Raw genomic sequence first — 24,868 nt, 5'->3', positions numbered from 1 at the left:
ATTCTTAATAGCTGATGATGTTGAGTATCCAATTGAGTCAGGAGAAAGTGATACAGAAGATGATTGGGAAATTCAATCCGACGCTGTAGGTAACGAAGGCGAAGCAGAGGATAATGCTAAAAATGAAGGGCGTTTCCCCCCAACAACGAATAGAGGAGAACCGAAAGAAAACTCAACAGCAATACACGGAGAAGGTCTTGATGTGATCAATGAGAGAACATCTCACTCTTTCAGTGATGATATTCAAAAAAAAGATGAAAGTTGTGTTCAATCACCATCATCCCTCGATAAAAAGAGTGCTCATGTATCTCCCATGTTAACTCAAATTTTGGATCGTACGTCACGTTTTGAACAATACACAATTTATCCTATGCATGACAAAAGAGTAAATGCTACTGCATGTAATTTATATCAAATGAAAAAAGTACGAGACGTACCACTGAATTATAATATGCAACAGTTAGATTTACTCTGTTTCCCAGATTTATACCCATATGGTCAAAATGGGCAATGGGAAGAACGTAACACCCCTCTTACGGATCAGGAGTATATAAAAATGCGTCTTTGCTCGAGGATAGCACGTTTCCGTTTGAATCAACAGTATTTGTTCTATCTTTTGAATAACACTAATATAAGGCAAATCAACAGTGGTATCTATCACACATTGCACGTGACAAATCCACGGCAAAAATATACGGCTGGACGCTATCTTGAGGGAATACAAACTGGAGATGTAGAAGGGAACATGAATACAATTTTCGAACGGCTTCGTAATTCTGAACAATACTGGCGAAAGCCCCGAAATAATTTGAAGTGCATGGCTAGGCACTATGGACCTGCTACATGGTTTTTCACAATTAGCCCTGCAGAATGGCATTGGAAAGATTTAGTCTTATATCTCCGCAGAATCAATACGCCGTATTTAGACAAATTCTCTGATGGCTAAGTCATTGCAGCGGACCCCGTTTCAGTGTCTCGATTCCTTGATATGAAATTCCACGCTTTACTCGATTTCCTACAATCAGATAGTCATCCTATCGGTGAAATTGAGCATTATTTTTGGCGAAGAGAATATCAAGGACGAGGTATTCAGCATTTCCACTTATTAGTGTGAGTGAAAAACGCACCAATTGTTAGGATTAATTCGAATGAAGAAGTGGCAGAATTTATTATGAAATATGTGACTTGTAAAACGCCTAATCCCAAAATTTCACCGACTTTAAATCGCCGAGTTATCACACATCAAAATCATAAACATAACAGTTATTGCTTACGCACGCGAAACGAAAAGTCTGGGAAAATAACAAAGAAATGTCGGTTTGGTTTTCCTCGCCCTGTAACCGACACATTCATCCTCCGGGATCCTGCCATTTCAATTGCTGGAAGAAAAAGGCTCAAAACCAAGTCGAGATTTTATGATCTTCCCCGAACCGAAACAGAAATTAACACCAATGATTACAACCCTGCTATTCTCATAGCATGGGAAGGAAATATGGATATCCAGTTCATTGGAGAATCATCATCACTCTTGACACAATACTGCACGAAATATTCAACGAAATATGAAGTCTCGAAGTCGTCAACAGTTATAAAGGAAGCAGCGTCAACGAAAACTGTAAGGCAAAAATTATGGAATATTGGAATGCGTGCTCTCCACAATCGAGAAATCGGAGCTCTTGAAGCGTCCGATACGCTGTTATCGATTTCTTTATACGGAACAGACTCTAACACAACTATTAAATGGTTGGATGTGAGGATGGTCCGGAATCGAAAAGTAAAAGTTCACGATGAAATCGCTAAGCTGGACAAAGAATCTACAGATATATTTTGTCCATCATTGATTGATGATCATTATCCCAAACGACCAAAAGAACTCGAGTCTGTAAGTCTTTACGAATTTTGCAAGTGGTATGACCTAGTCAGATTAAAACCGAAAGCTAAAGGTGTGGAATATTACACTCTGGATTCTTCGTTATTCTTGAAAAGACGGGAACGAGGTTATTTAATCAATCACTGGCGAAACGATATCACTACTGAACCTGAAAAATATTTCTTCGCGCTATTACTCCTGTTCAAACCATGGAGAGATACAGACGAGTTGAAAAGAGGCTTTGCGACTTATACTGATGCATTTGAAAATGAAAAAGAGTCTCTGAGAGAGGCTTGTGAATATTCTAAACAAATGGAAGATTTTCGAAGAGGAATAGAATATATTTCCGAGAAAATTCGTAATGAACTGGAAAAATCTAATGACGAGATAATGCAATCACCGAGCGTACAAGCTGGGAATGATCCAAAGGAAGGCAAAATGGCTATGAAAGAATTCCATGATATTGATGAAAAAGTAACAAAGAGTGTAGATTTGCGTGCGATGACATCCCAAATGAATATTGATCAAAAGAGGATATTTGAAAAAGTGAAACATATTTTGTCTTCCAAGGAGGAAATATTACGCCTTTATATCAGTGGTGAAGGTGGCACAGGTAAGAGTTTCTTAATCGAGGTCATTCGAACGTGGATCGCTAAAGAGTTGAATGGACAGACTGCAGTTACAACTCCCACAGGTATTGCAGCTTACAATATCAATGGATTGACTATTCATAGATACTTTCAACTTCCAGTAGAACATGGTGATACCCCAAGATATAAGCAATTATCGGATGATTTATTGAAATTAATGCGTGAACAGATGCGAGACGTCAAGCTCATCATCATCGATGAAATATCAATGGTGTCCAATACTACCTTGATGTACATCAACCAACGACTCATGGAAATATTTGATACATTCGAACAGACTGATGGATGGTTCGGTAAAAAACATATTCTTGTGTTCGGAGATTTGTTACAACTACCCCCTGTTCGTCAAGATCCACCATATATGAAAATCCCATTAAATGAGGTCGAAAAACGGTTAGGATCTATGTGTAGCGTTAATCTTTGGGTCGATTTATTCAGCTATGATGAACTGACAATCAATATGCGTCAGCAAAAAGATAAAGTCTACGGAAATCTTCTATCACGTTTAAGGGTTGGTAGTATGACAGCTGAAGACGTCGCATTATTGGAAACGCAGAAACTTGATTTCAGCTCATCGAAAACTTCGAATCGCATCCATCTTCTAGCTTTGTATATAAGAAATTTGCCAACAGACGCGGTGTGTTTACTAGCAACACGTAAACAATGCGAATGTTTGAATACCATAATGTTGGAAGAAATTCATACAGAAGAGATAGTACTTATCTCTGAAGACTCAGTCGACTGTCGCGACTTCCGTCTGAGGAAGAAAGCCATGAAAATTATGGACAAGGCAGAAGAGGACGACCGTTCATCTGCTGGATTAGCAAAAGTCATAACTATCAAAATTGGAGCCCGAATCATGTTAAGACGAAACATTGATGTGACCATCGGTTTAGTCAATGGAACAATTGGTGTTGTAACATCTATCACCCAATCCATTGTGAAAGCAAAGGAATACATCAACTCTATCACCATAAAATTGGAATCTGGGCAAGAATATGCAATTGAACGTTCAGAGGTAAAATTTGAAATCATGAACGGTGCATTTATTTCGAGACGACAGTTTCCAATTTGTCTGAGCTATGGAATTACAATACATAAAAGCCAGGGTTTGAGTTTACGCAATGCTGTTATGGATATAGGACAAACAATATTCTCTTGTGGTCAAACTTACGTTGCGCTTTCAAGAGTAACTACTCTAAAAGGTGTTCATCTAATCAACTTTGATCCATCTTCTGCCAAGGCATCGATCTCAGCGATTGATGAATATAATAGACTTAGAGCGCAATATAGACCTGAATTGGGACAAATTTCACTGCCCGATAAATACTGGCACAAGGTATGGGATATCCAATGGGCTTTCGAAAGTGGATCCATAGCCGAAACACAACTCCCAAAAAAAACTTGGAGTAGTATTCTATCTGTTCGCGGCCTATGCAATTATAGTGGCGGGTCTACTTACGCAAATACAATCATTCAATGCATATTTCACTCCTCAATATTATGCCAAGCATTGTTACTGACACCTGATGATGAACGTACAGTGATGAATGAACTTCATCGAGAATATAAAGAAGGGTCGAAACCATTGAGTGCTGTTACCATCATAGGATTGGCTGGTAGTCGATTTCGTCAGAATTCGGAGAATTTGGAGGAAGATCCAGTGATATTCCTGGAGAATTTATGTTCAAAAATAATCCAATTTCAGAAAAATATGCAACACGAAGTGATGCATCTCAATCGATGTAAAGTATGTGATTATACGAAAACTTATAAAGAGACTCATGTGGTGATAAGTTTATGTGTGGATGGCGTGAAAGAACCTGTCTCTTTAAATGATTTATTGGAAAAATCGTTGGCGAAATGGCATGACATCCTTGAATATTGTGATAATTGTGGGAAAATGACAGAAGTTTGGAAAAAAACTAAGATTACTAGTACAAATGGAGTATTGATTATTAAATTGAATATTTTTTCATTCAATAGTAAAAAGTTGAGACAGAAGACCAGCAAATGGAAGCTGAAAGCCATTCCAACAACTACACTTAATGTTTGTGAGAAGGCGTATTACGTCAATAGTGCTGTTTTACATGGTGAAATCCAAGAGAAAGACCATTATAGTGGTGTTTTGAAAGGTCACAAGAGTGAGTGGATACATGTTGATGATTTGACCATTGACAAAATAAGATGGCCAAGAAACTCGAAGGACATTTATCTGCTGTTTCTAGAGCAAAGTAAATCCAAATAAGGTGTCATATTATCTGAAGTCTTTTTTTATGACCTGAGTCGTGTGATACGTAACTTAGTCTGGTAGAATAGATGCTAGAAGTTTACTTCTCTGGGTTTGGAAAAATGATTGAAATCCCACAAAAATCAAAAATAATTTTTGAAAAAAATGGCCAAGTCCACGTTTCAATGCATTGTTTTGCACGGTTTCGTTAATTTCACTGGTTTCAAAAAATGCTAACAATCCAAAAAAAAAGCCAAGCTTGTATAAATACACTGCCTTATTTACAAAACCACAATTCTGAATACAACGTTTAGGCCAATAACGCCTGATATTTGGTCGAAAAAAAAATGTTCAAAAAAAACGCCGCGACCAACGTACTTGGCGCGGTTTGTAAAAAACCCCATCAGATGCGAACTGATATTCACGGTAGGTATAGGTCCTACATCAGAGGATTGAGTGCAGGAAGTGTCCCTGGACAAAAACATCATTGCTGCCTTACTGTGCCAGACTTATTGATCTGTGGATGCCAGATCATCCAATGGTATAAGTTAAAAATTCCCCTAATTCCAGGGTTGCACTATTGGGCAGCTCTGAGCTTACGCCATGGAAGGATTCTAACTGATTGGAATAAAACACATATTATCTCATAATCTGCAAACACCTCCTGTGGCAATATAGTTCCTGATCCTGAAGTATGCTTCAGGGTAAACAACCTCCTAAGCTGAATCCTCGTTAGTAGGAACAACCGCGCCAAGTACGTTGGTCGCGGCGTTTTTTTTGAACATTTTTTTTTCGACCAAATATCAGGCGTTATTGGCATAAACGTTGTATTCAGAATTGTGGTTTTGTAAATAAGGCAGTGTATTTATACAAGCTTGGCTTTTTTTTGGATTTTTAGCATTTTTTGAAACCAGTGAAATTAACGAAACCGTGCAAAACAATGCATTGAAACGTGGACTTGGCCATTTTTTTCAAAAATTATTTTTGATTTTTGTGGGATTTTTTAGACTCATGACGTTCGAGATTCTCACCTTTTTTTTTTTTTTTTGTGGAAGCTGGGGAGATGTCTCTGAAGAAGTATTTAAGATTGTTGATCGACGTTTTGACGTTTTATTTAATTGAAGTGTTGTTGGGGAGACCGAAAACAACGTTGTGCTCCCATCAGCAGATGAAACAGATTTTTCTGAATCAGATTTATGCATAAAATCGTTGCCGTTTTGCTGCTTTGATAGAGTTTTACGTATAGCAGCATCCTTGCATTGGACTCTTGATGAACTTTTTTGCTTCTTGAGACTCTGTCGTGCATCCTCAAACAATTGGGACATTTCCGCAGCATTATTTTTCACTGTTCGGCATTTATATTTTTCTCTTTCAAGAAGTCCCCTCTCTTTGAGAGAAACATCGGTGTCTGATGAGAAAGCAAAGCTTTTCTGGCCTAGGATCCTTAACTTCTCCTCAAGTTCATCATAAGTATCTAATAAAGACAAGTAACACCATTATTTCTGGCGAACAACGTTTTCTAGAGCTAACAATTGGTTTTACAGCTGGGAATCAAGATTGAAGTTTTAACAATCATTTTTACCTTCCATCATAGAAAATTATATTTTTTATATTTTCTATGTCGAAATCGATATTGACAAGAATGGTTTTCATTTGTTAGGAAATAATTTTTTTAAGACGAAATCGATCAGTCCAATGTTCTCTCAGTTTTTTTTAGGAACAATGTCAATATGATTCTACACCATTAGTATATATTTCACGATAGAAAATCGCATCAATGAAGATTTTATTTTGTATAAATTAAATTTTGTTTTCCTTAATTACTTTTCGTGGTGTGCCAATATATGAAGACCATATCTGTTCATATCTATTTACAATTAAACAATATTATTCTCTACGGTGGAAGAGAAGACTTATTTTTTGAAAAATTCAAACTCAATTTTTAACCATAAAATTAGAGGTCAAGTAAAAAATCACCCAACATCTGGAAGGTGACGGTGATTGTTATGGAAAATTTTAAATTGCTGAAATTGGATTAGATGCATCTTTTTTTTTTATTTTTGAGTGCAAAAACAATTTACAATTTATTTACCTGCTACTCCTCGGATTTCGACCTCATGGACAGGCCAAGATTTGTTGGGACCTTCATTATTTTTTACCATTTGTTGAAATTCTTCGTATTTCTTACGATCATTAATATCTATCTCAGGGTAACATGAGAATAACTTGTCAATGCTAGGATCGTAAAAAATCCACTTGAATGGCACACCGTCGATGCTTTTAAGACATCCTTTGTCTCGAGGAAAAATTACACACTTGTATTTTGGAGATATTGAAACATTCATCTAAATATGCAAAATAAGATGTTATTATGCGTAAATGAACACAGAAACATTGCAGGTTAGGTTGGCCTACGTATACAATACGTAATTTTGGTCTATCAAACGTTGTGACTTTATGACTTTCAATATAGTTTACTAATGAGAAAATTTAAAGGTTACAAAAAACGGTCTTCTCTGATATTTTTGAGAGATAGGTAAATCTTCCAGTGGTTCACTGATTCACAATTTTATGCAGATCACAATCCTTCTATTAGACCAATATAAATGATTCACATGACAACGAACCTTTTTTGGTGAAGTTATGAACGAACCGGGTAATTAATTAATCGATTATTACACTCGCGAATAACATTTAGGCAGTAAAAATAATGAAACATGCAATTGTAGATGCAGAATGCCGGTGAAGAGTACGTTGCATCACAACCGGCATAACACTGAAACTCAGTTGGGTGCCATGACGCCCTGTCAATGTTGGCCATCTTGAGGTTATGAAAATCAATGGATGAATCGATTCATCGAACTTTTTTCAGTTTTACCAATTATTTCCCATTTATTATCATTCGGATTAATAATCATGGACCACTTGAACCAATATATTCTAGTTGAAAAACAAATTATGACAATTGGAAAAAATTACACGCTTTTTACAGCAGATTGCGTATACAACTAAGCTCACCGTCAAAAGTATAAATATCAATATTTTGTTTTTTACAAAAAATCAATTGATATCAAGCAATATTATTCGATAGAAATTGATCGACTTCATAATTACCTTGTGTTTAAACTATCCCTAAAAAACGCCCCCCAACTCAACGACAAGTGTTCGATGAATTTCGGATACTTCCGGGGTTCATCGGGTCACTGTTCATCGGTCTCGGTCACGAACTTGAGACCCCCCCCCCAAATCAGTCTTTCAACGTACATTCAACGGATCAGTCAACTTATTCCTGTCTTTCAACGTACATTCAACGTATCAGTCAACTTATTTCGATCTTTTCGGAATATTCAACGACTCTCAACGTTATTTCTTGCACCCCAACTCTCAACGATTTCAACGATTTCACACGGGTGAAACCCAACGAACTTTGTGAAACTTGTATAGTTTTTTACAATTAGTGACAATAAACATACGAAGTTTTTATAACTTAGTGTCGTGTGTCTTCAACTGCATCTCACTACACCAATCCCAATTTTTCCGAGGCCCGACCACCCAAAATCACGTTCCTCAACTAAACACCTTGTTTAAATGATAACCCAAGAGATTCCGCGATCAGGCGTGAAACTTTTCACCACAGGATCAGAATAAATGTTCTGATGCGTTTATGCAATCAACTATCCTTAAAGAAAGTAATACTTATTCCATTTTTCGGAGGAAATAACAGCGCTCTCAAATAGGAAATTCATTTCACATGCGTTAAATTCAATTTATTGAAAAACGGTGTGGAACCTGAATGAAGATAAAAAATGAAAACCAGAGTTAATTAACCCATGGATTCAAAGATGTATTTTAGTACACGGTTACAAGACTTGCTTTCATTGGCATGAGAGTGAAGTCCAAGGTGTTAGTGCAGTATCCTTTGTGAATGAAAAATAATAATAACCCAACGTGGAAGTCGAAGTAAAAACGCGAATTTCAATATTTCATTAAGTTTATTCAAAGCATATAATTGAAAATGATCAATGATGGATCATTTAAGAGCCATATGCTTGGAAATTATATATGCAGTAATGGCATTGTATAGATCTTTTCTTCTTTATCACTCATTTCTAGAGTAACCATTTTTTGTAAGACACAATTCAATTTTCGTGTTAACAGCTTTCCTTTCTTTTTACTAACACACCACATATTTAAATCGGCAGAATCACAAGGATACGTGAATATGGATTTTATTTTAACCAGCTGAATTCCACGAATTTCAATATTCTCAAATGTCTCATTGGGTAGAAGATAAATTTCATTAATTGCTAAAAGTATTCCAGTGTTTAAAAGTACTGTATTATTGGGAGCTGTGGGTGTAAGAATAATTCCTTTGTACATTAAACGCTTAATAATAATTTTCCCATTTGAATCGGCACAGAGACTCTTCAATATTTTTATCGAAGAAGATGGAGTTGAAAGCTTTGGAGATCTAGCAAAAAATAACTCATGCAATCGACGACATACTTGGGCAAGAGGTCTGTTACCTGTTCGAAGGAGCTTTTCAATTTTGCCAAGTGCATTCTCGAAAGGGGATGCTGAAATGTGGTAGAGGGGACATTCCATGTTTTTGACGTCATCAGCTAAATGTATAAGATTATGAATATTTCCAATTAAAATAGTCTTTCCGTATAATTTTGATGCTAATTCAACAAATTTTCTGTGGTAAATTTTTGCACATTCCCAGTTTTTAGAGCCTCTTCCTTCGAACACAAAACTCTACATGCTGCATGCAGTAGTAAGAAATGTTTAAAAACTTTGTCAGATAATATCTTTCGAAAGATCACTGGTCCAGCATAGAGAAGAATAAATTTGAACTCCACCGCCTTAAAAAGTTCAAAATTTGTCAAAGATCTAGTGGTTCTTTGGAATTCAGCAGGTATCTGTGATTGTAAGTTAGTTAGTAATTTAGACAAAAGCAATTGTGTTTGTTGGCTTAACTTCGTTTTTGATTGTTTTCCAGAAATCCAATAATTTAACAGCTTTTTCATCACACCTAAACATAATAGATGCATGAAATCGAGGACGAACATATCGATCATGTTCACAGCAGGTTTAATCTTCAGTAAAGGAGAGATGCCGGTGTGATGCTCAGGATTCAGTTGCTCTCGGAACGATGTGTCAGTCCTTTCTTCAGCATCAACATCAACGTAGATAACTCGATGCTGCTCATAGTCTCCCTTCACAGTGCACCTCTCGCAACCCCAATATGCTCCATGTCCTTTGATTTGTTTCAAAAAGGCACGAGCAGGCGTGTCACAGACAAATGCTTTGAGGCAAATTTTGAATACTCGGTCATTTACCAGTAATCCATTTGTATGCAATTCCTCGAGTTCCTCGATAAAATTTTTCAAAAACTCTCCCACGTCAGTTGGTTTTTTATTTCCCGAATAAATGGCAACAGGAAAAGGTTCATATTCTGTCTCTTCAGAGAAAACTTGGCACAGTATCGGCCAAAATTGCCGAGTGCTTGACCGAAACAATTGCATACCATCAACATTAATTATAAGATGAAGTACATTGGTTCCATGGAAATAAGGATTAATAGTTTTAATCAGCGTTTTGGCCACTCCAAAATAAACAAATTCACTGTCAACATATTTTTGAATCTGATATTCAGCATTTGTTGTATCAAGAAAAACCTTGGAGCAAGCTGGCAGTGTAGGCAATAATCTTTTTCGCAAAATTTTCAGTAAACCATCCACTCGAGTGTGAGGAAGTGGTGGAACTTGAAGAGACCATTCACGAAGTTCATCAATTTCAGGTGCTTCGATTTCATCATCGAAATCTGAAAAATCTTCCTCTGCGACACTGGCCTCCCAAACATCATTTTCGCTGCCAATGGATCTCTCCAACCTGTCATCCCGTTCTTCACAGTCATAGAAATTTTCAGCCAAATTTTCACAATCACTCCTGTCTTCGTTTTCTATCTCAAAATTATCACTTGTTTCACTGACACTTCTGCTCTTTCTGTGACTTATCCCCTCATCAGAATGAATACCTGCAATTCGCTTGGAGGTTATGTTTGAAGAATCCAATTCGACATTATCCGCAAATAATCCATTCGATTCATTTGATTCCTCATCACTTAATAAGTCATCTATCAACTCTTTATCAAGTCTCCTCTGATTCGCACTGGCATGATCCTTTTGAACTTTTCGGCGTTCACTCATTCGTAATCGAGCCAGCTCGCGTATTCGTTGAGATTTAATGTTATTCAACTCCATTTTGGGATAATGAAATGAAAAGAAGAGTAAGAGTTCACACAAATATTATGTCGCAACTCAATAATTGCCACCTTTTCTGAACTGATAATACGATATTTGATATCACCGTCCACACATAGTGAATGATAGAGGTGCCAGTCAAGCCAGTTCAACAATTGTTCATGTAAGACTGCTTGAAGTTGAGGTGCTTCCTCATGACTAACCATTTGACTTTAATATTAAAAAGAAATGTTAGCAATAAAAGTATCTCCTCAGTCAGAACTATGGTTCTATCTATAAATTCCATGTAATTAAAAAATTAATAATTTTTGAGAGAGTCTACACATCAACTAATTTGATAGAAAATTCGAGCCAATTGGTAAAAAATTGTATGATTTTATATCATCGATCTTCCATTAATATTTTCGATAGCTTTACGTCTATAGAAGCATTACTATAAACCAAATTTATTACTATTAGGCATAGCAAATGGACCCTTATCTGGCTCTTTTAAGGCTCAGATGAGGCATATCTCATCCGGCATGCCTATCGAAAAATAAGATTCGCGCCGAATTCGGTGGAGGTTAGGTTATACCCAATATGGTATACCTTATCTGGCTTGTCTAAGGCCCAGATGAGGCATACCTCATCTGTGGCATGTCTAGCGAAAAACAAGAGTCGCACCGGATTCGGTGGAGGTTAGGTTAAAGCCAATAGGACATGCCTTAACTGGCCCCTCTAATGGTCCAGATGAGGCATACCTCATCCGGTATACCTAACGAAAAACAATACTCGCACCATATTCGCTGGAGCTTAGATTCGGCATGCCATGGGTAAATTCTAGTAGGGATACATTGCACATCAACGGTTTATTGAGTGAATTTGTGTAAAGATATTGACTTTGGCGGCACGTGGCCCCAATTAAACTTTTATAAAACCCTCAAATCTTAATAGACTGTTTTTTCACACCATTCAATTACCATCCAGTGGATTATTCCTCACAAATTCCTCCCACATCCACCCCTATAGATTAGAAACTCCCCAAACAGGGGGTGATTCTGAGCCGAAAAGTCCTTTTCCACTTTTCGCTCAGACGCACCCCTGCAGAGATATGGGGGTGAAAAGAACGGCCAATGGGGCGCGAGCATTGCGCGGCTCTCCGTCCGTGTGCCGCGGGTAAGCAGTGTGCGTGCTTCCTCTTCTCCTCGGGCGGACGTTCCATTCCGCTAGTGAGTGAGAGTGAGAGGGGTGGAAAGATATTTCAAGACAATCCTTTCGGGGGGTGGGGCGCTGGGGTGATTAAAAACGATAATTGTCAAAACGTGTTTTTTGGGGGAAAAATTCTGAAAATCGCGGCCATTCCCGTTGGCATTCCGGAGATAATTGTTTAAATGTTAATTATCTCATGATACAGTAGGCCTACCGTATTTTGTCAAGAGATCTTTTTTATTGTAAATGTAATTTACAACAAGAAAGGTCTGTGTTCAGATTTAAATCGTCGGCCTCGTCGGCCAAATTCGGTTGACCTCCGGTCACCGACGAGACTAGCTGACCCACTCGTTACATCTGTCTCAACCTTCATGTGGAACGATCCATACATCCAAGTGTTCAGTGGTCTTTTGTGTTAATTAATCCGCGGTTCATTTCACCAATTTTTATATTAACCCAAAAATCGGACAATTAAACCAAACAGTGTATCGGTTGCAATCCATCAATAATTATCATTACCCAGTTATTTTTTAATAAACGCCAAGAAAACCAAATACGTTTCTAATTACACTCTCCATAAAAAATCAAGCCCCCAACCACGTCCCACCGGAAAATCAAAATAGTAAGTCTGTTTAAAAGAAAGGGAAAAATCACCCAATTCTCCAGCGAAGATTTCTCGAACATTCCAGAAACCTCAATTCAAATAGTTTTTCTAATCACCCTATAGAGGGATGAGAAACCCACCACGCACTAAGATTCTTCTACTCAACGGACGTTTCTGACCCCCAGTACATCTACAACGTTGACGAGCAACAGACGTTCAAGTGTTTGTAGTTATTCTCAGTTCAACATCTCAAGAAAGCCTCAGATTTTCAATCGCGTATTTTAAAAACTCTATAACTGTATTAGTACATCACCAGCAGTGCGTGAATTGAAATTATTAAACTCTATTGTGACAAAATTTTCTCGAAAGACGCGAGGTTACGCCGCAAATTCTTTAAAATAAATGATAAAGTGCATCTCCCATCAGTTAACGTGTCTCGTGTTTTTTCTTATTTTTGATCCCAAATCGGCACCGCATCCTCGTCTCCAACTCGAACAAGGTCTCTTGACAAAATCCTGTAAAAGAGCCTCTAACTAAGATAATTCACAATCAACAATCAATGCCACAATTCACCGGGGAACGCTCGCGATTTTCGCGGAATCCGGAGCAATAAACGCGTTTTCTTGATTATCAACTACATAAATGGATTTACAGCCTTTTGTCACAAGACATTTTTTGCAAAGAATCAAATTTCCTACCACAAATGTCTTATGGTGGGATCTCGTAAATCCATTTGTTTATTTAATAATTGGAGTTCAATTTTAAACAAAAATCCGCGATTATTTAATAAACGAAGATATTTTCGCGATTTTGACATAAGATAATTAATAATTAAAATTGAATTCCTGGTTCGCGATTTAATTTAATAATGAATTATTAAATTAAATCGCATCTTGAGGCTCATCTTCTGATCCAGGCTAGTGTAACTGATGAATCTGACGAGAGGTAAGTTTCCACCTGATTCTGGTCTAGTCGAAGCATCTCATATGTTGATTCCACTAGCTGGGTTAAGAGTACAGCTGCTGTGAGCTCTAGCCTGGGTATGGTCATCCGTTTGATTGGTGCGACCTTTGTTTTCGCACACACTAGAGTTGTTGATGGTTTCTCGTTGATCATTCTCGTTCTAATGTAGACCACTGCACTCATGGCTACCGTTGATGCATCTGCGAAACCATGGATTTGGATGTTGACAGTTTCCGATGATAACTGTATCCATCTGGGTACAGTAACTCTGTCTAAGTTGATGAGATCTCCTCGGAATGTCCTCCAACGGTTTTTATATTCGTCTGGAAGAGGATCATCCCAATTTACCTTGAGCTTCCATGGCTCCTGCAGGAGAATTTTCCCTTGAACTACCACTGGGGCGATGAATCCCAATGGATCGAAAATCTGAGCTATCTCCGATGACACTGTTCTTTTGGTGATGGTAGCTGCGTTGAATTTCCTTGATTTGTACCTGAATGTGTCGGTTGACGGGTGCCAACACAAACCAAGTACCTTCGTTATTGATTCTTCAAACTGAATCAGGCTGCTCTCTGTTCTTAGGCCTAGTTGATGAAGAGCTTCTGGACAATTACTACTCCACTTCTGTAGAGCGAAACCGCCTGCTTGGCATAGGCCCTGAAGCTGTACTGCTATTTCCTTTGAGGCCTTCTTCTGAGTCGGACCCTCCGTATATATCGTCGACGTAACGACCTCTCGTGATTGCTTCGACTGCTGCTGGAAAACGGTGTCCTTCATCTTCTGCTAGTTGTTGGAGCACTCTGAGTGATAATCAGGGTGAACAATTGAGATCGTAGGTTATTGTAGTTAACTGGAACGTGATCTGCTGTTGATCGTCATCGATCCGCAATATCCTTTTAAGATCCCAGTCGTCCTGATGCACTTTGATCTGTTCAAACATCTTGACGATGTCCGTCCCAAAGACGAGTTTGTGTCTTCTCATCCAGGTTAAGACGTTCATCGCGTTGATCTGTAATTTAACACCAGGATATACAATGTCGTTTAGTAACATACCTGATGAACTGGCGCTGGAGCCGTTGAATACAACTCTCAGCTTTGTTGTGATGGCGTTTTCTCTTAAAACTCCGTGATGCGGCAAATAACAGGCTGTTGATGGTTCTGGTAGTTCTGACGCTCTTGTCATATATCCCAATTCCTCGTACTCCTTGATGAATTCCTTGTAGAGTTGGGCATATGCTTGATCCTTGTTGAGCCTGATGATGACTGATCTTAACTGACGTGAGGCCTTAATTTTTAAATCGCCGAGCGCTGCTGATCACGTCCTCAATGGAAGTCTCACTATGTAGTGTCCGGATTCATCTCTGCGGTGGGTTTCTTGAAAGTGCTTCTCGTACTCGAGTTGCTCTGTTGACAGCTCTGAATGTTGATGGTGAATTGGCAGTTCTTCCTGGACCCAAAATTTCCATGTCCATGAGCTCCCGTTGTGGATGAGTGTATGATGATCCCCGTTACACTCGTGGCACGTCTTTGTTGATTTGCACTTCGGCTTACGATGAGGACCCAGACACGTGAAGCACAATTCCTTGTTGACGACGAACTAATTCCTCCTTACTGGGATGAGCGTCTTGAACAGTGGACACAATGCAATAAAGTGCCTGCCCTTGCAGTATGCACAGTTCGTCTTAGGGAGTAGTTTCTCCGTTCAGTGGCTCTCTGATTGTTGCTGAGTGACTGTGTATCCACTCTTGATCGTTGTGATGAGTTTCTTGTTGGCTGGACCGCTCTCCTGATTGTCCTTGAGGCTAGCCCCGGCGTTGAGGGCTCTCCCATAAGCCTCGAGGAAGTCCACAAACTTTTGTAGACTAGAAAAGTCCTTGGAAGTTCCCAGTTTAACTTCCCACTGCTTGAGCGTGTCCACATCTAGTGATCGTCTCAGGATGTGGGCGAAGAATTGCTCGGTGATATTCTCTGCCGCTAGTCCTGGCACATCCTTTAGTTGATCGAGGGTCTCGACCACTGTTGAGACTCTGGATCCGAGGCTTCCTGCGGTGGCCTTGCTGATATGCTGTAGATCTAATACCTTGTTAAATAATGTCTGAGCCACTAACCTTGGATCCTCGTATCTCCTTACTAATTTTTGCCACGCTTTCTCATAGCTCGCTGGTTGAGTATTAAAGGTGGCTAGGAGCTCTACTGGTAATGCTTTCAGGAAGGTTTTCAGCCACATGAGTTTTTTGACGGGGGGGATGGTGTCGTCATTTCCTACCATCGTCAGGAAAGACTCACTAATCTCCCTCCATTCCTCTCTTTTCCCGTCAAAAGGCTTGATCTTCAGAGTCCCTAGTTGATGGGCGTATGTGGACTCTTGAACTCTGGCTGCATCCCTAACGTTGATGATCTGGCCTCTGATTTGTCCCATTAAAGTTAAACAGCCTCGTCTATAGCGGGATGCCTCGTCGTATTCCTTGCCCTCATGGTAATCGTGCTCTTCTGGCAAAGAATCTATTAAATGATCATTAATTTCATTGAGCTCTGCCCACTCAGACTCAATAATGTCGCGTTGGCTTTCCAACTCCTCGATAGTGTACGGAGCCTACGTCTCTTGTACACGAGATAGCTCCTGGTAAACCTCTCTAATGATGTGAACCTTTGATTTCAGCATCCTGATTTTGCTGCGTTGAGATGCGGTGATTTCCTGGTTGGCAGCTCCGATGTCTGACTGTCTAGTCTTAATTGATCCTGTTGGGACAGACATTTCTGTCAGGGTGGCTTCCACATTTAGAGAGTCATGTGGTCCTGTCAATTTAATTTCCTCAGCCGCATCTGCCCATGAGCAAGACTCTTCTTGAATGTCTTTCTGTGAGATGATTGGGCTGTCAATGGGTTCATTGCTGTCGCTCATGTTGAAGGCCTTCCTTACCGATCTGTTGATAAGTATCGGTAGTTACCGACTGTTGACAATCTAACGTCGATTGGTTATCGACAGCGCCGCTGCGATCGCCACCTGTTCCTGGAGCTGCTTGACCTACGTATTGGGTCTCCACGAAGGTACTCGATCACTCGCGAATGTTGTCGATCACTTGAGGAATTTATTGGTTGATATATGACTGACCTTGTCCTTTGTTTGTAAGGTAAACAAAGTGCTCGACGGCTAATCCCTCTTTGATTGTCCTGCGTTGGAGTCCTTGCTGCTACTCGTGTGAACCTCGAATTTTCTCGAAGCCCACGGCGTCTGAATTTCCACACGCGACACTTCATTACAAATTTCCCACCCACTATCCGGCTCGAAGAGCCACTGTTTGGGGATTGTCTAATTTTAGGGTGGACGTAGGTGGAATTTGAGGTGGAGGATCCTTTAGGATTAAAATGGGTGTAAAAAGTTCACTTAATGTTGAGTTTTCTATAAAAGTTTATTGGGGCCACGTGCCACCAAAGTCGATTTATTCACACGGTGTTTCACACTTAAAAACCGTTGATATACAAAATGATAATTGGTTTAATGTTTAACACACAATTAATAAGCACTGTTGAGTAACTAGATATGGCTAATTAGGCCTTTTATCTCTGAAGGAGATGTACTTGGTGATGTACTTGGTATCAAAAGGGGGGATTTTCTAAAGGCTGATTAACGTTACCGCTCTCGATGAGGATCTACGATAGACTGGGGAGATTTGTCGTACTTCCGGGGTCAGCTTGGGGGTCTAGTGACCCGAGGTGTCGCTACTGACCTTTTGGCCTGACCGGGGGACTTAATTACAATATGGCGCTAAATCTTCGCGTTTCAAGCAAGATCTCTTGACAAAATACGGTAGGCCTACTGCATCATGAGATAATTAACATTTAAACAATTATCTCCGGAATGCCAAGGGGGATGGCCGCGGTTTTCAGAATTTTTCCCCCACAAAACACGTTTTGACAATTATCGTTTTTAATCACCCCAGCGCCCCACCCCCCGAAAGGATTGTCTTGAAATATCTTTCCACCCCTTTCACTCTCACTCACTAGCGGAATGGAACGTCCGCCCGAGGAGAAGGGGAAGCACGCACACTGCTTACCCGCAGCACACGGACGGAGAGCCGCGCAATGCTCGCACCCCATTGGCCGTTCTTTTCACCCCCATATCTCTGCAGGGGTGCGTCTGAGCGAAAAGTGGAAAGGACTTTTCGGCTCAGAATCACCCCCAAAACATGCCTGTTCACCAGCCGCATCCTTTCTCAGAGCACCTTGTATATTATGTGTAGTAGAGTGTACGGTGTGGCAACGGGTCGCCACGACCAATATGACAATGGCCGGGGAAAAGTGATAAACAAGTAGGAGGCTTCAATAAAATGTTTGTAGTTCGTTAGCAGGTGATTGTAGTGGCATTAATAACGTCTAAGAGTTACTCAATTATTTATAATAAATAAATTAAAATTTTCCATGAAATTAGCTGGAAAAATCAAAAAAATGAAATTTTTCAAGTTTTTTTTTCAGATCGTTAGGAAATTCATTGTAGCTACCGAATTCATTTTTGTAATCGTTCGAGAGTTGTTATTTTCTTCGGAATGAAGAAAATAAATTTCGCCCAGGGGTAAACATCATTGCCAGTTACGTGATGTGCCCCCTCTCCATCCACGTGACAAGTCCTGCTCCGATTTCACTGTAATCTCTCTCATCTGATTTTATAACCCTAAAAAACGTATTTCTAAACTTTCCGTAGAAAAATTGTTGAAGCTGCTGGGGTTAAATATCCCAGTCCTCACTATTAATCATTAAAACATTCAAATGAAACCAGTGTAAAACTTGGATGTTTGGAAGAATAATTTGAATAGAAATGGGATTTCGCCATTTGATTTTGTTTAATGAGGGACCTGGATCGGAGGGGATCGGAGTGGGTGGGTGCGAGCAGCCCCAAAAAACGAGAGAAAAGTTACACATTGAGCACGTGTCACACACGTCGCGTTTATTCAGTAAAATAACCACAATTGTGGGTTGGAATAATGTCAATTATAATAAACTATTGATGAGCGGTCCGTTAATACTAAACTAATTGCAAATAAACCCAAAGAGCTGTTCCGCGAGTATAACGAGTCACAATGGTTTGAGCGGTCTAGAAAGATCGATTTAGATATCTGAGCGGCTCCGAATCCACGTGTTGCTAATACAATAATCCGGAAGCGAGTGAGTGAGCGAATCGCCCGATCGATCGGATGAGTCGAATCCGGGGATCCTCGTGGTCGGCGGTGGGGCAGCTTTCCTATGCAGGATAGCTAGGAGCGGTCCAGGAAGTGGCGCCCCATCACCCAAAAAATGTGAGGTAGGCCCATGGCAACAACTGGGTTGTTATGGTTTTGCCTGACGGTGAGCTGGCGTGATTGTGTTGGTGTGGACCTGCCGATTAGCAGGAATTCCAACAGATTTTCATAAACTGGATTACTCAAAGGTTAGTAATCTCATCTCATAAGATTTCAGAAAGGGTCACATTCTCCCTTCATCATAACTTCATTACACGCTTTAACTAGAGTCATTCTTGTTTTTAACCAATGACACGGGAATTTTTTTAGAAAATTAGTCACCATGGCCCCAACACGCTTCATCCCAACCGAGGTAGCAATTAAAACCTTGATGAATTATATTCATCATTTCAAAGACATTAAACTACCGGACTACTCATCGCAAGTGTGGAAGGACTCGCCAAGGGAGTATGATGGAGCTTGGAGCAAACATTGTTGGTGGGTCAATATCAAAGAAGATCGAGGGAAAATGTTATCCGAAGCACGAGGAAAGCTAAACATCGTTATAGATACACGTTAGCCACCCACCCTTTTTGCTGCTGCACGCAGAGACAGCGACAGGGACAGTTCCTTTCATGGTTCGGATTCGGAACCAGAGAAAGAGGAATCGTGGTTCAATCTTACAGGATCTAAAGGTCAATGGAAGTCAATCAAACCCGATTCATCTGAATCCAATAAGGAGAATCTTTTTATTGATTCCTTACAGCCTGGAGCTTGGGCGAGTGTGATTGCAGAAGAATTCCCTAAACAATTCTCATTACCCTGCGCTTTTTCATTCAAAAGGTGTGGAATTACGAAGAAGAAGCGTTACGCCAAGATAACAGGATATTGTCGATCCAAAACCTGCAATAATATGTTCCACAGATATTTGGAGAATGAGCCCTCACCACATCAGGATGAGGTAGTAATTCGCATCAGGACCAGGGATACATCGAGAGAGCGGCATGAAGATTGCAAGCGGTATTTGAAAGGCAATCTCAGGAGAGAGTGCGGAAAACGAGCTCAAGCAGAAGGATCTTCAAATCTGTTAAAAAGATTGAGAAGAGAGGGAATCGGACGAGGCGATGTTGATGGACCCCTTGTTCCGCACAATGAAGTTGTACGGCATGCAAAAAAGAGCACGTTGACAGGGAGTTAGGGATGCAAGCAAACGATGAGAAAGATGTTATTCAACGGCTTTGTGAGATGCAATTTGCGCGGGAGTACATGGGCTCTATCAAGGCAGTTGGATGTAATCATTTCTACACTGTTTATGCCCTTCCCGACCAGATCGGTTTATACAATCATTTCCGTGAAATTACTGGAGACAGTTCATGTATTAGTATCGATGGAACTGGCAGCGTGGTTGGGAAGTTGTCGCGGGGTCTAAATTTAAATTCAGCTCACATTTTTCTCCACTGTATTGTTATACACTTCGATAAAACCATTGTCTCAGTTTTCCAAATATTGTCCGAGTCGCAAGAAACAGAGACATTCACTTTTGGATTGAAAAAATGGGTCCTCTCAGTATCTGTGAAACCAAAGCAATGTGTCACTGATTACAGCCGAGCTCTGTTATCGGCGTGTTCGAAAGCCTTCAATAACCTAACAATTAAGGCGTACATTGAGTTCTGTTTCCAATTTGCTTGTGGGAAAAATACTCTGATACAAGAGCGGATAAGTACATTTCTCAGAGTAGACGTAGCGCATCTTATTCACTTCATTTGCAGGTGGGATGCAACCAAAGCAATTACCAGACGAGAGGTGCGGGACTTCCTGATACGATGTGTGGCGCTCATGGTGGACTGCCAGCATTGGGAGCAGTTTCAAGAGATTTTCACCTTGACTTGTGTCGTAGGATCCCATGAATACGAGAATACAGTACTCGACTTGCCGTACGCGAAAACTGTAAACAAAGCTAGGAAAAATTTGGAAAACTACATAATTACACGGAGAATTGACATTGATGGGCATTTGGAAATTGAGAGCGATGGAGCAGACGAGAATCGTGGGAATCGCGAACAATTTGACACTGCAGAGGACACATCCAGTATTGGAAATTTCATCACGAGTCTTTTGGCGAGAGCTGGAACAGTTGTTGAAGAAGGTACTGAGTTAAATGCATTCTTTGCGCCGCGTTTTATTCAAGAGTTAGTGCGGATTGCGAAGGAATTTCCTTTGTGGACGGCTGTTGGTGTTCCATTTTTGATTGGACACGCGAAGAGTGGCTACAGCGAGAAGAATTTCCAGGACGTGAAAAACAATGTATTGCAGAGATATAGCCGGAAAAGAGGAGTGGAAAAATTTTTGAGAGTCCATATGCACGATTTAATTGGTTCAACTCGTTTTTTGGAATCGAAATGGCTGCAAGTCAATGCCAGTGGCTTGAAATTACCTTCACTGAAACGAAAGACCCCCAACGTATTATACACGAATAATTTCAGTATTCTCAACGATTTTGATAATTCTATTGCTGCAAGACTCGATTCTACGGAAGTTATTGAGAGTAGTTTGCCGGAAGATTCTGATTTGTTTGCGATAGAGCTTTGGAAAGGAAAAACTGGAAAAAACGTATTTCATCAAAGTTGTAAAGATTTTGACGTATCCGCAACTCCAGAGACATTTGATGCTCGCGACAATCCATCTATTCAATTCGAATCTGCAGTTACCTCTCTCGATTTTATGATGGGTGACACTCGATCACCGTCGAAACCTTCACCTGGCTGTCGTCTGGCTGACGAACGAGATGATGATGGTAGTAGCGATGGAGCCATGTTTATGTGTACATATTGCACCAAGATTGGGACCGCTAAGAAGCTGAACAAGCAAGATTGCAAAGGATGAATTCAAATGAAAAGCCAAAACTTCTGGAACCTTGTGTGCACGGGAATCATTCTTCTTAAACGTTATGCTTCTTCTGAAATACGTAAAAATAGAGATCTGCCCCTCTATTCACAAGGATTGAACGTTTTTCGACGTGAATGAAGTTCACAACTGTATTCATTCCATCACATATTGAGAATGAGTATTCTTCTAAGAATAAATTATTTGATGCAGAATAAAAATTGTATTGATTTGGTCATATGTAAAAAAAGAGTATGTCTCATTGCCTGGCTGATCAACCAATTGGATATCTCAATTTCAGAGATCGACAATACAACGGGAGACTTTGAGTACAAGAAAGTCCCTTAAATATACCAGTCAGCGCTCTTATTGGCTACAGAATAACGTCCTTCTCATTTTACAGCAACTTAAATTCAGTATTTTTACATGAGTCATGGTATTAACGAGTTAAATCTGGGAAACAATTATGTGCGATGTAAAAATTCAGATGCTTTTTCAGTTTTGTAACTACCCAGACAGTAGTATGTCGACGAATTGCCGAAGTCCTGTATAGATCTAGCCGGCACTAGCGAAAATTGCTGTCTGGCTATAATAGTGCACTAAAGCTATTCATTAGAATATACCTACAAACTTCAACAAAATTTAAACAAAAAGGAACAAATCTCATTGGTATCGTTTCTTGGTTTTCTTTCCTCACAACTAATCAGGAGAAAATACCTTTGCTGGTCAATCGCACCTCGCATGGGAAATTTCTTTAGCTATCCACTCTTAAGACTTCCTAATTAATTTGTTGATGCAATTATTTTCCGAATGTAAATAACAGCATGTGGCTCTAGAGAATGGTTGGCATGACGTGACTCTACGTTCTGTTGCATATCGTTGTAATATTCCCAGCGTCCCGTTGCCCTTCGACTGTAAGCTACGTAGTGCCCGGGTGTGTGTTCTACGACACCAGCAAGCCTGCAAAGATAATTTTTGTAAAATAATTGCATTTTTGTACCATTGACCGTGCAATTAGCCGGAACCTGTACTCTTCCCCGGACGGATTTGTAATTATAGTGGGAAGCTCCTCCAACCGGCACCGCAGTGATGTGTTTGAAGGGTTGTCTCTAAGATCCAACTCAATGAAAATCTTTGTATTCGATTTTCGTATCAAATCTCCAGTACCCCCACACTTTTGGCAATGTACTCGGTGCATTCGCGACTGCCAATCCACAGCCGATTCCAAAGCCCTGAAGCTTTTCTGTTTGATGATTCGACTATTGACAACGAAGGCATTAATATGGTTTTTTTGGCGAATTCCACAGTTTCCGCATTGGAATGTTTCAATTGCACTTAGCTCAGTCTGAAATGATTTCCTCCAAATAGATCTCAAATTGTCAAATGCATTGAGATGCCTTGAAACAGTATGAAATTTAGTTTTCTTTTCTGATATTTCGTAAAGAGATGTCAAAATACGCATACGCTCTTCTAAGATGACTGATGCAGGCGTGCCATTGAGGAAACAATTGACATATCGTAAAATATTGCTTCGATTGGTTAATAAATAGTGCTTCGATTGGTTAATATAATGGCGATGATTCTTGCCGTCTGTGTCACTGCTGACGAACACGCGAATGAGTGAATCAAAAGCGCAGGTGGTATTGGATGTATGCAATACACCATCAATATAAACATAAGGAAAAACCGAACCATTGCGGATGCAAAATATCGTTGGAGACTTCGATGATTTTGGATACTTCGCCTCTTTGTTTGACTCACGTACTTCTTCATAGTTTTTGAAAAATTTTGATGTATATTCCTGATTAAAGGTATTACCTGCCTCCCTTTCGAAATCGTTGTTGTTACCGTCTTTGAAAATATTTACGGATTTCCTCTCTGGTTCAGGTGAGTTAGTATATTCAGTCAATATCTGGTCAGGAATTGGTGATAGAAAACGCTGCACCACATTTTCGTCGTGAGAATCAGATTCAAGGTATGTAATGTCCGTGAACTCCGTCTCTGCACCTTCAAATCCATTTCTGTTTGGTGACGCCGACTTATTGGATTCCACTTTTTCCGATGATTGTGAAAATATTGAAGTGAGTAGCTCGTATCTTGTTTCCTGAAATTCAATCTCTTCTTTCGTCGAATTATTGCCACCTGGAAAGTTGGATTCTCTGCTCTTGCTCACTGGTATTTCTGAGTTTTGGGTTGTGTCCCTGAAAGGTGTTAGGATTTGTTCATCGAAGTTGTTTTCTTCACAGATGTCGGGAGCTAATGTAGAGGTTTTGCCTATCAAATCGTGCAGATGAAGTCGCAAAAATTGATCAACTTGATATGGATGTGGATGCAACTTCGAAATTTTGTCCCTGAAATGTTCCAAGCATTGCTTTAATGAAGAAGTCGTCGCCACTTTATGATGTATACGTGTCCACAAGGGGAATTGAATTCCTAATTCAAGGAGTCAATGTACAATTGCTGGGAAAAAGTACGCATTTAACTCAGCCCCTTTCTTTGCATTCGACAATGCGTCAAGAATGAGGCTTATAATGAATACAGTAACGCTGGAGGAGTCATTGACATCCAAAACCAATTTTTCTGGTAAGATTTCGTCATCTACTTTCAAATTCGCAATAAGGTTGTTGACGAAAGCTATTCCCGATGAATAACGATTGAACTCTCTGCTGCTGCTCTTAGATAATGCCAAAGAGTGGGATTTTTTGACATTTTTTATCAGCATATTCAAGTCCAATCCGCTCTTAACGAAGTCGTCCTCTAATTTCTTTCTGGTTTGATCTACAGTTTGCTTGGTATATGAATTAATAGAATCTCCATAGTTTTGGAGCGCAACTATACATGTTAATGAGAAGGGTTGTCGGAATTCCTGAAGATCTGTACATTTTGTCAGTAAAACTATGCATTTCATGTAAAACTTTCGAACTCTAATCGAGTCGGTTGGCTGAACACAATCTGATATAAGATGGAGTAAATCGGAGAAGTTGACCTTGAGGATTGTCAA

The 24,868-nt window shown here is 39.8% G+C and overlaps 1 protein-coding gene and 1 pseudogene across 10 annotated transcripts in view; both read right to left on the bottom strand.

The window, feature by feature from the left end:
- The window catches only part of LOC135164261 (uncharacterized), a 59,965-nt gene that overhangs the window by 8,410 nt on the left and 26,687 nt on the right, over positions 1 to 24,868 (bottom strand). For 7 of the 10 annotated variants that reach the window (XR_010299260.1, XM_064124434.1, XM_064124435.1 and 4 more), the window contains 2 exons: positions 6,843 to 7,095; positions 5,782 to 6,224 (listed from right to left, as the gene is read on the bottom strand). Coding sequence is in view for 9 of the 10 variants with exons in the window: in XM_064124434.1 (XP_063980504.1) it covers positions 5,782 to 6,224; positions 6,843 to 7,095 (696 nt within the window). In the remaining variant the exon portion in view is untranslated. Of the gene's footprint in view, positions 1 to 5,781; positions 6,225 to 6,842; positions 8,203 to 24,868 lie in introns of those variants that run through there. The other 3 variants (XM_064124436.1, XM_064124437.1, XM_064124438.1) reach the window with 3 other exon arrangements.
- LOC135164231 (uncharacterized) lies at positions 8,807 to 10,356 on the bottom strand (annotated as a pseudogene).

The sequence above is a fragment of the Diachasmimorpha longicaudata genome, chromosome 7 (assembly GCF_034640455.1).
Source record: "Diachasmimorpha longicaudata isolate KC_UGA_2023 chromosome 7, iyDiaLong2, whole genome shotgun sequence".
NCBI lineage: Eukaryota > Metazoa > Arthropoda > Insecta > Hymenoptera > Braconidae > Diachasmimorpha > Diachasmimorpha longicaudata.
The sequence above is the reverse complement of the archived record's forward strand: the minus strand, read 5'-3'. Positions and strand labels throughout refer to the sequence as shown.